The sequence below is a fragment of the Mytilus californianus genome, unplaced genomic scaffold (assembly GCF_021869535.1).
Source record: "Mytilus californianus isolate M0D057914Y unplaced genomic scaffold, xbMytCali1.0.p SCAF_14, whole genome shotgun sequence".
Lineage (NCBI taxonomy): Eukaryota > Metazoa > Mollusca > Bivalvia > Mytilida > Mytilidae > Mytilus > Mytilus californianus.
In genome coordinates, this window is record NW_026262626.1 from 37921664 (window position 1) to 37935982 (window position 14319).

The 14319-nt window shown below is 32.8% G+C and overlaps 1 protein-coding gene across 1 annotated transcript in view; it reads right to left on the reverse strand.

Moving 5' to 3' along the window:
* LOC127724476 (ubiquitin carboxyl-terminal hydrolase 47-like) overlaps positions 1-14319 on the reverse strand; it is a 54163-nt gene that overhangs the window by 23327 nt on the left and 16517 nt on the right. Inside the window, exons 16-22 of the mRNA XM_052231454.1 lie at positions 13412-13488; positions 10038-10093; positions 9256-9368; positions 6984-7088; positions 5658-5865; positions 2212-2327; positions 1278-1397 (exon numbers count right to left, since the gene is read on the reverse strand). Of these exons, the coding sequence (XP_052087414.1) occupies positions 1278-1397; positions 2212-2327; positions 5658-5865; positions 6984-7088; positions 9256-9368; positions 10038-10093; positions 13412-13488 (795 nt within the window). The remainder of the gene's footprint in view (positions 1-1277; positions 1398-2211; positions 2328-5657; positions 5866-6983; positions 7089-9255; positions 9369-10037; positions 10094-13411; positions 13489-14319) is intronic.

Consider the following 14319-nt stretch of genomic DNA (forward strand, 5'->3'; position numbering starts at 1 on the left):
GACGGACGGACGGACGGGCCAAAAACATTATACCCTCCGCAACTCGTTGCGTGGGGTATAATGACATATGAAGTGCAATTGTTTTCTGAAAATGTTGACAACTAGTTATTTCCATCACTGCTGTTCCATTAAAACCTACATAGTACCCAGGTAAGGCACTTTGAAAACTGGGTAATCATCTAAAGAGGCTATTTTAGAATTTCTTTCATATTCTGCATACAAAAACATCTACCCATAGATGCAAATTCGAGGTGCTTTCACTAGGTCCCAAGTATGTGTTAATGGTACAGCCCTACAGCATAAAGAGCAATTAAAGATCTAATTTGCCATATTTCATATTCCAATCACTGCGACTGGGGATCAAAGGCTTAACATTTACATTCCATTTAAAATTTATCATTTGATTAAAGATCAACATGACAACAAACAAATGCCCATCATTCTTGTGAAAAGATAGAAAAAGATAAGAGGCTATTGTCCATAATTGAAAGACAGAGGTTTCCAATGAAATTGAACATGATGGAACCTTCTATTACCAAATATTTGTCAGTCTTCCAAGGAAAAAGTTTTTCACCTGCAGTCTCCAAGCAATATAAGCAGAAACAGCAACCTCCATGTTTCGGTATTGGAAACCAAATCAAAAATTAAAATCAAAGCAGATGTTTCAAATGACTTAAGCATTAAAATAAATGTGTCCGAGTCATTGTAGGAAAATGCATGTCATCTTAATTCTCCACATAATATAAGCAGAAACTGCAAAGTTCCTATTTTTAACCCTACAAATCACTCAGATCAAAAACCAAATTGTGTGTTTCTTATTAGGAAAATGCGCCTTGCCATGCTTGCCTAGAGTGACACCAATGACATAGCTGGCAACTATGTCTTATGAAAACAGAAGTGATCTCTATATAGCTTCACATCAGGCAACACAAAAAATAGCATGTCATCAAAGTGAATCTGCCTATGTTTGGTTGAATTCTGTCAAGCCATTTTCAAGAAGTTGTAGATTTACATTGTGTGATGTAGCAGATATGGACAACAACTAGGAAAAGGAAAGAACTGATCCCATGTGTCAATATAGGTTCGCAGTCAGGTGCCTAAGTAAAATTGGACAAAAGGAACCAGTTGGGGTAAGGAACCAAACACACTGATCTAAATTCAGACATTTAATTTTCAGTGGCATCTTTAAACATATTGTAGTTTAACAAGTTTCTAAATTAAAGGAGCTTATTTTATAAGGCTGAGATACCTTTGAAACTGTATGTGCCTCTCCATACCTTATTACTTTTAAAGAATCCTTCAGCTTTTAGAGTTTTATTTGGCACAGCTAAAAACCTCAAATCACTATGGAATCTCTCCAAAACACATCTCATTTGGTCTACCGGACACTTCAGCATCTAAAAATAAATCATAGATAAATTTCTGTGGTATAACTCTTTTTTTTCCTTTAATTAAAATTCTGTTATGAATTAAACAAAGGGGTTAAATAATTTTGTTACTAACCTTTAAACATAGCTCTTCATTGCAAGAAAACAGATTCCTTCTCTACTGCAAGATAGTGGATCCAGTATCAATTAAATAATTTATCAACAAGAATGTGTCCATAGTACATGCCCCACTCGCACTATCATTTTCTATGTTCAGTGGACCGTGAAATTGGGGTCAAAACTCTAATTTGGCATTAAAATTAGAAAGATCATATCATAGGGAACATGTGTACTAAGTTTCAAGTTGATTGGACTTCAACTTCATCAAAACTACCTTGACCAAAAACTTTAACCTGACACAGGACAGACAGACGAACGGACAGACGAACGAACGAACAGACCAGAAAACATAATGCCCCTACTACTATCTTATGTGGGGCATAAAAAGAGATTTCCTTGTTCTTTGATAAAAATTATTTGGAAAATTTGGGTTGCTGTCTCATTGTTGTACACCCCATCTGCATCCAGGATTAAGAATGGGCTTAATACAAAGAGCTACTGGATAAATGTAAACTTTATATAAAATATAGTAGAGAATATATATATATAAGGCATACTTGGGGGGATGTTTTAAACCAATTAGAAAAGCTCATTTCACATGTTTCATCAATACACTATTAAAACCCCATTAATGTCAAATGAAAAATCTAAAATGAGCGAATAGTCAAGAGCTTATAGCCTGTTAAAAGATGCTTGTTTTCACAAATTTTACCATAAGACTTACATTTGAGACTATTTTCTTAAATTCATTAACAGTTTGAGTCTGATAGGCTCGAACACTGATGGGATCATGGAGAATATCGTTTTCTATGTCCGCCACATAGACTTTCACTGTTACACCTGTAAGACAGAACATGAAAATAAATAGTGATTGTTGTCTTCAGCATTGACATAAATTGCATAGATAAATACAAAAGCTTTAATCATGAAAAATCTATTAAAATATATATAAAAATAAACTGTTATCACAGAGTTATGTCTCACCTTTTTTTAATTTTGATAATGCAAATGTTGAAATTAAAATAGCAATACTTTAACATGTAAGTTATGCAAATATTCAAAGTCGATGAACCATGACTGAAGGTACATGGCTAAACAATCTCTATGGAAATGAGATGTGCTAATGCTTATACAACTGAATACAAATTAACATTGGCCTACCACTAATAGTTCCCCTTGAACTGACATAATCACAAACTTATACATGGAAACTGAGCAAATTTTCAAAGTCAATAGACCATGACTAAGGAGGAGAGAGGGGGGGGGGGCGGAGCCAAATAATCTCCATGGAAATGAGATATACAAATATGCTTATACAACTGCATATCAAATATCATTGACCCTCCACTAGTGGATCCCCATAAACTGACCTAATCACAACCTAATACATGTAAACTAAGCAACAGTTTCAAAGTCAATAGACCATGACTGAGGGGGCAGGGACAAATAATCATGGATATGAAATGTGCCAATGCTAATACAACTGCATACCAAATATCATTCACCTACCACTTGTGATTCAACATAAACTAGACCTAATCACAAACTAATACATTGTTGACGCCGCTGCCCCCTGAAACAGCATACCTATGTTTCGCTTTTTGACTCTGTCAAGGCGAAAACAACAAGAATGTGTCCATAGTACACGGATGCCCCACTCGCACTATCATTTTCTATGTTCATTTGACTATGAAATTGGGGTCAAAACTCTAATTTGGCATTAAAATTAGAAAGATCATATCATAGGGAACATGTGTACTAAGTTTCAAGTTGATTGGACTTCCAACTTCATCAAAAACTACCTTGACCAAAAACTTAACCTGAAGCGGGACAGACGGACGAACGGACGGACAAACGAACGGACGCAAAGACCGAAAAACATAATGCCCCTCTACTATCGTAGGTGGGGCATATTAAGGAGATGAGGTATGATTGCCAAAGAGACAACAATCCACCAAAGTTCAAATGAAGTGGATGTAAGCAATTATAGGCACCTGTACAGCCTTCAACAATGAGAAATAAACTGCTTCGCTGAGCGCAGCTAGATACGCCCGCAGAGGTCCAACCCTGAACAGTTGGGGCAAAAATGGACACAATATTCAAGCTTGATTCAGGTCCGAATTTGGATTGTAATTAAATATTTGACATATTATAGGTTTCTGAATAAATGTAGTCAAAGATCTTGAAATTGGTTATATGAATTTAATTTATATTCAATTAAAGATTTCTTGCTGTTGTGCAATACTTAGTAAATCTGTTGTCAGACTATAAACAAATAAAGTTCAATTAATTCTCAATGTCATATTAGAAATTTATGAAAATAAAAAGGGAGCTTACATCAATAGATATAAACAATTCACCAAAGTTTCATGAGAATTGGTGACAGCATTTTTGAGTTATTGTCCGAAAACTGGAAAATCACCCCTTTTTTAATGAATAAAACTCCATAACTCAGAAATGTAAAATGTAAAATTTATAAAATTCTAAAGGGAGCTTACATCAATAGATACAAACAATTCACCAAAGTTTCATAAGAATTGCTGAAAGCATTTTTGAGTTTTTGTCCGAAAACTGGAAAATCCCCCCTTTTTTCATGAATAAAACCCTGTAACTCGGAAACGTAAAATCTAAAATTTATAAAAATTGAAAGGGAGCTCATGTCAATAAATATAAACAATTCACCACAATTTCTTGCAAGTTGGTGAAAGCATTCTTGAATTATTGTCCAAAAACTAGAAAATCCCCCCTTTTTTAATTAATAAAACCCCATAACTCGGAAACGTAAAAACTAAATTTTATAAAAAACGAAAGGGAGCTCACGTCAATAGATATAAACAATTCACCAAAGTTTTATGCAAATTGGTTAAAGCATTTTTGAGTTAATGTCCGACATGTTGACGACGGACGGACGGACAGACGGACAACGGTATACCATAATACGTCCCGTAAACGGGCGTATAATAACTGCTTCGCTGAGCGCAGCTTGATACGACCGCAGAGGTCCAACCCTGAACAGTTGGGGCAAAAATGGAAATATTCACGCTTGATACAGGTCTGAATTTGGATTGTATTAAATATTTGACATATTATAGGTTTCTGAATAAATGTAGTCAAATAACTTGAAATTGGTTATATGAATTGAATTTATATTCAATTAAAGATTTCTTGCTGTTGTGCAATACACTGTGCTGTTGCGCAATACTTAGTAAATCTGTTGTCAGACTATAAACAATTAAAGTTCAATTAATTCCCAATGTCATATTAGAAATTTATGAAAATGTAAAGGGTGCTTACATTAATAGATATAAACAATTCACCAAAGTTTCATAAGAACTGCTGAAAGCATTTTTTTTTTTGTCCGAAAACTGGAAAATCCCCCTTTTTTTATGAATAAAACCCTGTAACTTGGAAAATTAAAATCTAAAATATATAAAAATCGAAAGGGAGCTTATGTCAATAGATATAAACAATTCACCAAAATTTCTTGCAAGTTGGTGAAAGCATTCTTGAGTTATTGTCCGAAAAACTGGAAAATCCCCCTTTTTTTAATGAATAAAACCCCACAACTACGAAACGTAAAATCTAAAATTTATAAAAAACGAAAGGGAGCTCACGTCAATAGATATAAACAATTCACCAAAGTTTTATGCAAATTGGTTAAATGTTTTAGTTAATGTCCGATATGTTGACGATGGACGGACGGACAGCGGTATACCATAATACGTCCCGTAAACGGGCGTATAAAAACCCATACCGTATAGTCAGCTATAGTTTGTTAAATATCATAAACCTTTCAGAATTTTGGGTCCTCAATGCTTTTTAATTGCATTCTCTATTTTTTGGTCTTTAACTGTTTTTGATTCGAGCGTCCCTTATAAATCTTTAGTATGCCTAGTATCTTTGACGAGTTATTTTTAAACATTCGAAATTTCTCAAACATTATCTGTTATCAATATATGTGGGTGAATAATATGTCAAACAAAACACATTGATATTTTAAACTTCCAAAAACAGTTCAAGAAAATGTAAAAATTTAAAGGTCTTCGTTTTATTTCAGAATCGTGTAAAGCCCTACTACTAATAAACACATGTGTAACAGTGTCTATATTGGATGTTGTCTTAATGCAGTTTATTAACTTTTCACATGGAACTAATGTCCTACATACTGACCTCCTGGACGGTATTCCTGGAATTCTTGATCTGAATGTTTGGTTTCCAATAACAAGTCAAAGTTATACGCCTGTTTGACCCCTCCCAGAATCTGTCCCATGGTGTGTTCTTCTTGACCCTCGTATGAACACTCTAAGGAATCATGATACTCATCATACTTAACGATCCGACAGCAGTCCAAAGGAAGGATGTCTTCTAAATCAAACATCTAAAACACAGAATATAATTTTACAGTATTTTGTCTTTGTGTGTATATGTGTGAGAGAAACGGGATTATTATAATTATCTATAACAAAGTTTAAAACTAAATTGTCTTAAAAAAACTTTTGTGGCCTATTGGGGTCTCTTCTCATCTACATATACCAAACATATTTTTTTAATCTTCATTTTCAAATTTTACCTCCAAAAACTGAAATATTTAAGATTCAGAAAATTATAATTGCATTTTTTATTAATTTCCTAATAAATGGAATCACTGTGACACTTATTAAGCGTGATTGCATTTCAGAAAAGTTTTTTCTTTAAATCAATATGATACTTTTATAAAGATATTGAATAATTTCTGCATCTTATGTAAATTTTTTTATCCTATACATACCTTTCTTTCAGTGCCAAATTTTAATAACATGCTATTTATGATTTGTGGTTATGTTCCATGTTAAGGTGGTACATAACACTACAGGGAGATAACTCTGTAAAAATCAGCTGAACGTTTTAATCACGTTCTATTGTTAAGGAAATATTAAGCTTCTCAATGATAAAAAATAGTGTTTGTCAAACTGCTATATAGCCAATGAAATTTTTACGATAAAGTGTGTGGTTCAAGTTTTTTGAAATTTTTATATTTTTGTCAAAGGGTCAAAGTTAATATTTTGTCAAAATTTTATGAATATTAAACGAGCCAAATTAATTTGAGTCAAGGTGTTTGGTACCATCTTAAATACTCAATAAACCATGACTAACAGATATTGATGACATCACAATACCTGTGTGCTTAAAATGTCATAAATGTCCAATTATACCAAATTCTGGATTTTTGTTTGTTCAATTTCCAAATTGAATCAAAATAATTTAGGAATTCAGTAGTTTATCTTGAAATTTACCATGGTTAGGTCCTATATTTTTTAAATCTTATCTTTATGGTGAGCATAATATATTCATGAAAATATTGCCTACCAATGGTGAAATCCCCCATCAACCAAAGACTGCCCATAAATTATTTTTTCAAATAAGGTGTTCAAAGTAAAGCTCTTATGAATTTAAATTTCCCAAAATGGTCCCCATTCCAATTTCTTTTTGTAGTTTTATATCATTCGATCTTTTTACTTTATAGGCAATTTCTGTAGTTTCTGTTAGTGTTTTATCTTTGTGTATCTCTAGCTTTTGTTCTATTTGTCTTTTCTTCAGTGGGTGATAACAGAAAAGCTTAATCTGAAAAAAAAATACAGGTTAAGAAATCTGTACCATAATCAGCCAATTAATATCTGAAAATTACAGAAGCACCGTGCTTGTATAGCCTGAATTGCAATCTATATGGATTAGTAATAGAACAGACAGATTTATGTGCTTGTAAAGACAAACACTGGAATGTCTGCTGACAATTTTGGACATTAAAGTGCTGATGTGCTGAAAAGGCAGTTATGATCAAAAAATTTGATAAGGGTTCTGTGATGTCTCACTTTCAACTGCTGTCATCAGCGTAAGACTAGTAAAATCAAGCCAAATGAAAAAAATTTTAATTTTGCTCAGGGAGCTAACTCTGGTTTATGAAGAAGCTTCTGTCCTAATTTTTTTATGCAATTAAAATAAGGCGTGACCAAGTTATTGATGTCTAAAAAACATTAACCTCAGATTGTTTCTTAATGTAAGAGCAAATAAATTTAAAAACATAAGTCAAATTGTTAGTAAAATACAAAACATGGATAAATTAATTTTGCTCTGTGCCCTGTTGTCTTTTGATCATGAAGAAACTTTTGACCAAATTTCCAAAAAATTCATGAAGGTTTGACAAAGCTAGTGTTCAATTTTCACTGATTATTCTCTCTGAGAACCTGCTCTTTATCTTTAATCTGGTCAGATAACCTCTAAAGTTTACACACCAGTATGAAATAAATGTGGATAGTGTCCACATGTGGACACAGATGATGCCCCTGCTTGCATATCATATAGTTATAAAGGGACATAACTGAAGAACGGTAAAAGTGACGCTACCCAAATTTGAACTTGATCTGAGTTTTGTGGTAATAAGCATTGTGTGTAAGTCTCATAACATTTGGTTGAGGCTAACTTAAGTAGAGAATAGAAACTAAAAATTCAGCAATTTTTCTATTTGTAAACACGCATAACTCTAGAACGGTTGTGTATAAGTTTTACAACATTTGGTTGAGACAAACTAAAAAATTCAGTAATTTTTATGTTTATAAAGGGACATAACTCTAGAATGGTAAAAGTGTTGCCACCTAATTTCGTACTTAATCTGTATTATGTAGTAATAAGCATTGTGTATAAGTTTCATAACATTTGGTTGAGGCAAAATCAAGTTAGAGAACTGAAACAAAAAAATTGTACTTGATCCTTACTGAGTTTTGTGGTAATGAATATTGTGTATAGGTTTCATAATGTTTGGCTGGGGAAAACTTCAGTTACAGAATGGAAACTAAAAAATTTTGCAATCTTTCTATTTATAAAGGGGCATAACTCAATAATGGTTAAAGTGACACTACCCAAATTCAACTTGATCTGTGTTTTATCAGTGGAAGTCAAAATTAAACATTGCATTGTATAAAGCAATGATTGTAGTTGATTCAACTATAATCATGGTCAAAGGAAGATAACTCCAATTTTAAAAATATATTATATAAACTTGATATTTAGAAGAAAATTAAAATTTTGCAATTTTTCCTTTTATAAAGGGGCATAACTCTAGATCGGTTAAAGTGACACCACCAAAATTCAAACTTGATCTGTGTTTTGTGGTAATAAGCATTGTGTATAAGTTTCATAACATTTGGTTGAGGCAAACTTGTTAGAGAACGGAAACTAAAAATTTTGCAAGATTTCCTTTTATAAAGGGGCATAACTCTAGATCGGTTAAAGTGACGCCACCAAAATTCAAACTTGATCTGTGTTTTGTGGTAATAAGCATTGTGTATAAGTTTCATAACATTTGGTTGAGGCAAACTGAAGTTAGAGAACGGAAACCAATTTCGGGACGTACGGACGGACGTACGTACGTACGTACGTACGTACAGACGGACAAGGGTAAAACTTAATGCCCCCTCCGCTACGGCGGGGGCATAAATATGTATGACTAAAAAAGATATGCCTATTTCCAAACATTTGTACCCGATATTTGACTTGACAGATTTCGACTAAATTGGGAATTGCTAAATTTACCTTTAACCCTTTTTTTTTTTAAATTAACTTAAAACTTAATAAACTGATTTTTTCAAGTTTTTTTCATTGGGTTTCTGTGCAGTTACAGAAAGTACCTGGTTTTATACAAAAACAATGATTTTAAAAATTTTAAGAAATTCAAGGACATTTTAGATGTTCGGTACAGGGTTATCTTGTTTTGAGATGTCAGCTATAATTATACCTTGCACATTGATTTGTCCAGTTCTCGTTGTCTTTTTTCAAACTCCTCTTTATCTTTCATATTTTGTAAATGTTGTTTGATATGAGCAGGAAAACCATCGGCCTGTGTAAAATCTGTCAAGAAAATATAACATTATAGATTATACATAACATTAGGAAGCATTGATAAATAGCTTTCCATCTCCAAGTCTGTAATATTCTCTCCCATTTACCTGAAATAACTTTTCACAAATGCAACTAATAACAGTTTATTCCAAATCATTTATTCTGGTTGTTGTAGTCCATAGTAGCTGTCTTGTCCCAACATAAACCCAGGTTGTCAAGGACAGCACTTTATGCATTACTCAACAATAACAAATCTTAACAGTTCCTTAAAGTTAATCAAGTGTTCACAATGTGTTAATCAGTCAAAATAGGTCCATTATAATACATTTGAGAAAAGCTATTTTCTATTAAAAATATCTGAGGACTATTAGTAAGCTATGCCCGTAACATGCAAGACCAGGATTAAATTCAATTATGATCATCCTCAGGTTCTATAACTGTCAAAAGTTTCATCAATAGCGGTTAGCAACAGGTGTATATATACAGTATCAATGTGAAAATTAAATTTCTACTGTCCATGTCTATTTAATTTTACCTTTGAATCAACAGGTGATATAAAAAAATATTTACAAAACAAACTTTATGGTGAAAAAAAAAAAATTGAAACAGCAAGATTCAAAGGCCAGACGATTACAAACTTTAAATAAAAATTTAATATAAGAAAAACCAAACATTTACCTGCATTTCTTTGTTTATCGATTTGTCTGTACATTAACATGTAAGCATTTGTTGAACTGCAGAAAAAATAGAAAAAGATATATATGAATATGACTATGATAGAAGCCTACATTTAAACTGTGTAGCAATTAATTCATCAATAAATATATTATATATATACTTTATCATAAATACGTCTTAACAAGTGACAACTCAGATCCATCCATTGGATCACCAGTGAAGGTGATACATGGCTGAAAACACATATTATATTCATAATTACTCTAAATATCAGCACAACAATGTTAAATCTGCAAATTTGCGGAAGCAAATTTTTGTTCTTCCCTCGCCAGTATTCGAACTCATGCTATTGGGATATCGTGACAATACACAGTGCAGGCGGTGTTGTCATGATATCCCAATAGCATGAGTTTGAATCCCGGCAAGAAGAACAATAAAATGCTCCGCAGGGCGCAGCTTGATACGACCGCAGAGGTCGAACCCTGAACAGTTGGGGCAAGTATGGACACAACATTCAAGCTTGATACAGCTCTGAATTTGGATTGTGATTAAATATTTGACACAGCATAGGTTTCTGACACAGAATGAATGTGGTCTAAGAACTTAAAAATTTTAAATTGGACATTCACCTATTATGGTCCAATATCCAAAATCTAAGTACATGGTTAGATTCAGCATATCAAAGAACCCCAAGAATTCAATTTTTGATGAAATCAAACAAAGTTTAATTTTGGACCCTTTTGACCTCAATGTGGACAAAGTTGATAACGGGGCCCAAAAATCAAAAATCTAAATACATGGTTAGATTCAGCATATCAAAGAACCCCATATATTCAATTTTTGTTGAAATCAAACAAAGTTTAATTTTGGACCCCGATTTGGACCAACTTGAAAACTGGGCCCATAATCACAAATCTAAATACATGTTTAGATTCAGCATATCAAAGAACCCTAAAAATTCAATTTTTGTTAAAATCAAACTAAGTTTAATTTTGGACCCTTTGGACCTTAATGTAGACCAATTTGAAAACGGAACCAAAATTTAAGAATCTAAATACACGGTTAGATTCGGCATATCAAATAACCCCAATAATTCAATTTTTGATGAAATCAAACAAAGTTAAATTTTGGACCCTTTGGACCTCAATGTGGACCAATTTAAAAACGGGGCCCAAAATCCAAAAACTTAATACACGGTTAGATTCAGCATATTAAAGAACCCCAAGAATTCAAGAATAAAACCCCATTGAAATTGATCAAGAAATAAGCAATTTATACGAAGTATCTTCTTTTGCACAATACTGTGCAATTGAATATTTCTTGCTATTGTGCAATACTGTACAATTGACAATTTCTTGTTATTGCGCAATATTGTGCTATTGGATATTTCTTGCTATTGCGCAATACTGTGCAATTGAAGATTTCTTGCTATTGCGCAATACTGTGCAATTGAAAATACTTATTATATAATAATTTACACATCCTGTTTGGTGTGTATCTCCTACCATATCATTATGCTTTTAAATATTAATCAGAAATAACCAACTTAAAATGGAAAATTTTAAAAGAAAAAAAAAAAGGAAAAAAAGAAAAAAAAAGAAAAAAAAAAAATCCCCCCCCCAAATTTTTTGAACCCCCTTATGATTCATCACCCCCAAACTCAATCCCAGCCTTCCCTTTGTGGTATGGTACCTTGCAGTACAATTTCAGAGAGATCCATACACTTGAACACAAGTTATTGTCTGGAAGCTAGGAAAATGCTTATTTTTGGCCCCTTTTTGGCCCCCAATTCCTAAACGTTTTGGGCAATTACCCCCAAACTCAATTCCAGCTTTCCCTTTGTGATATGGAACCTTGTAGTACTATTTCAGAAATATCCAAACACTTACACACAAGTTATTGTCATGAAACTAGACAAATGCTTGTTTTTTGCCCCTTTTTTGGCCCCTAATTCCTAAAATTTTGAGGCAATTACCCCCAAAATCAATTACAGCCTTCCCTTTGTGATATGGAACCTTGTGGTACAATGTCAGAGAGATCCATACACTTACACACAAGTTATTGTCTGGAAGTTACAAAAATGCTTATTTTTGGCCCCTTTTTGGCCCCTAATTCCTTAACTGTTGGTACCATAACCCCCAAAATCAATCCCAACCTTCCTTTCATGGTATTGAACCTTATGGTAAAATTTCATGGAGATCCATTCACTTAAACTAAAGTTAGAGTGCGAAAACCAATGTGTCTTCGGACGACGCTGGACGACGCCAGACGAAGACGACGACGACGATGACGACGCCAACGTCATACCAATATACGACCAAAAAATTTTTAATTTTTGCGGTCGTATAAAAATTATTTAACATTGTTGTGCTGATATTTTGAGTAATTATGAATATAATATGTGTTTTCAGCCGTGTATCACCTTCACTGGTGATCCAATGGATAGATCAGTCGTAGAGTTGTCACTTGTTTAGATGTACTTATCAAATAATTATTTCTGTGACTGCATCTTACGATCCTTTACGACAGATAATTTTGCTTATCTGCAATCAATTCCATCTTCATGCCTAATATATCTGTACTGTTTTACAACTCTAGATTCTACTGACGATGAAAGGTAACACTAGGCGACCAAAAGCTGAATTTTTAGTTCATTCTAGGTGGCCAAGTGGTCTAAAGCGCTGGACACAGTGCAGGCGGTGTTGTCACGATATCCCAATAGCATGAGTTCAAATCCTGGAGAGGGAAGAACAAAAATTTGCTTCTGCAAATTTGCAGATTTAAAATTGTTGTGCTGATAATTAGAGTAATTACTTTATCATAAATACATGCATGCACAATATATCTTTTAAAATGTTTAACAAGAGTAACCTTCAAGTGCTATCAGTTTTAATTTTATATCAGTTTATTCTGTTTAGGTCTTTCTAATAATAATCAAGTCTCACAATGTATTTATATATTTATTTTCTGTCTGAACTTGGGTTCGAGCATTCCTGATAAGAGGTTCATCTATAAAAGCACCTTGAACGCAGGTTCAATAAGACACACCAAAATAGTCCTTTTTTTAGGATTTGATGGCCATTATCAAAGTGTATCATAATTAAAAACAATGACTAGATAGGAGATAGGTCTTTTTTAATTTACATATCAGCATTCTTTTTATGGTAAAAATTTGCACTTTTTGTACATATTGTATGCAGCGGTTCATGAAATCACAATAATCAATCAATATGCAGATTATTCAGTGTGCACCACATTTTTGATGTTATTTCTTCATAGACAGAAAAAATATTACAGTCATTCCTTAAACAATGACAATAATACATGCACACAATATTTTCCGAAATTTACAGTATTCTTTCTACCATTATCACCTTGTATATGTAGCTGAGTAATAACCTCGTGAACCTGTCGATCCTCCGTAGGTTTTTGTTATTTCTTCATATGTAATCTGCAAGAAAATATCAAATTTATATAAGATCCTTAAAATAAAGTAAATGATATCTGCATTCATAAAAAGCATATAACTGTTACTTAACAGCAAATACCATTCATGTGTTTCATTGATTTTCTTGCAACAGGTCAATTCAATTAAATTTCATTGAGAGTTATTAAAAAATTGTTAGGTGTAAAAATTAATATTTGTACTCTGATAGTAAAACAGGCTGACTTTAGTTAGATATGTATTAGTTCTATGGGAGTAATTCTGCTTTCAACACCCAATATTTTTCAAAATATCTCTTGTTAAAAGTAAAATAGAAAAAGGCACTTGAAAAAATGGGTATAAACAAGGATGGTTTATGTTGTAGTTAAGTACACATTGTAATGTGTTCATCATGGTTTAAAACCAAACAAAGTGCTTACTCTCTTTTTATTTTTTAATGTTCTTTCAATAAAAAAGTAAACTTTTATGATTATATACAAAAGGTAAATAAATAAATAAAATGCTCCGCTAAGCGCAGCTTGATAAGACCGCAGAGGTCGAACCCTGAACAGTTGGGGCAAGTATGGACACAACATTCAAGCTTGATACACACTGACTTTGGATTGTGATTAAATATTTGACACAGTATAGGTTTCTGACACAGAATGAATGTGGTCTAAGAACTTATAAATTTTTAATTTACCTATTCAAACCATATCATTATTATTTGCTTTTATATATAAATCAGAAATAACCAATTTAAAATGGAAAATTTAAAAGAAAAAAAATCCCTCCCCCCAAATTTTTTGAACCCCCTTATGATTCATCACCTCCAAACTCAATCCCAGCCTTCCCTTT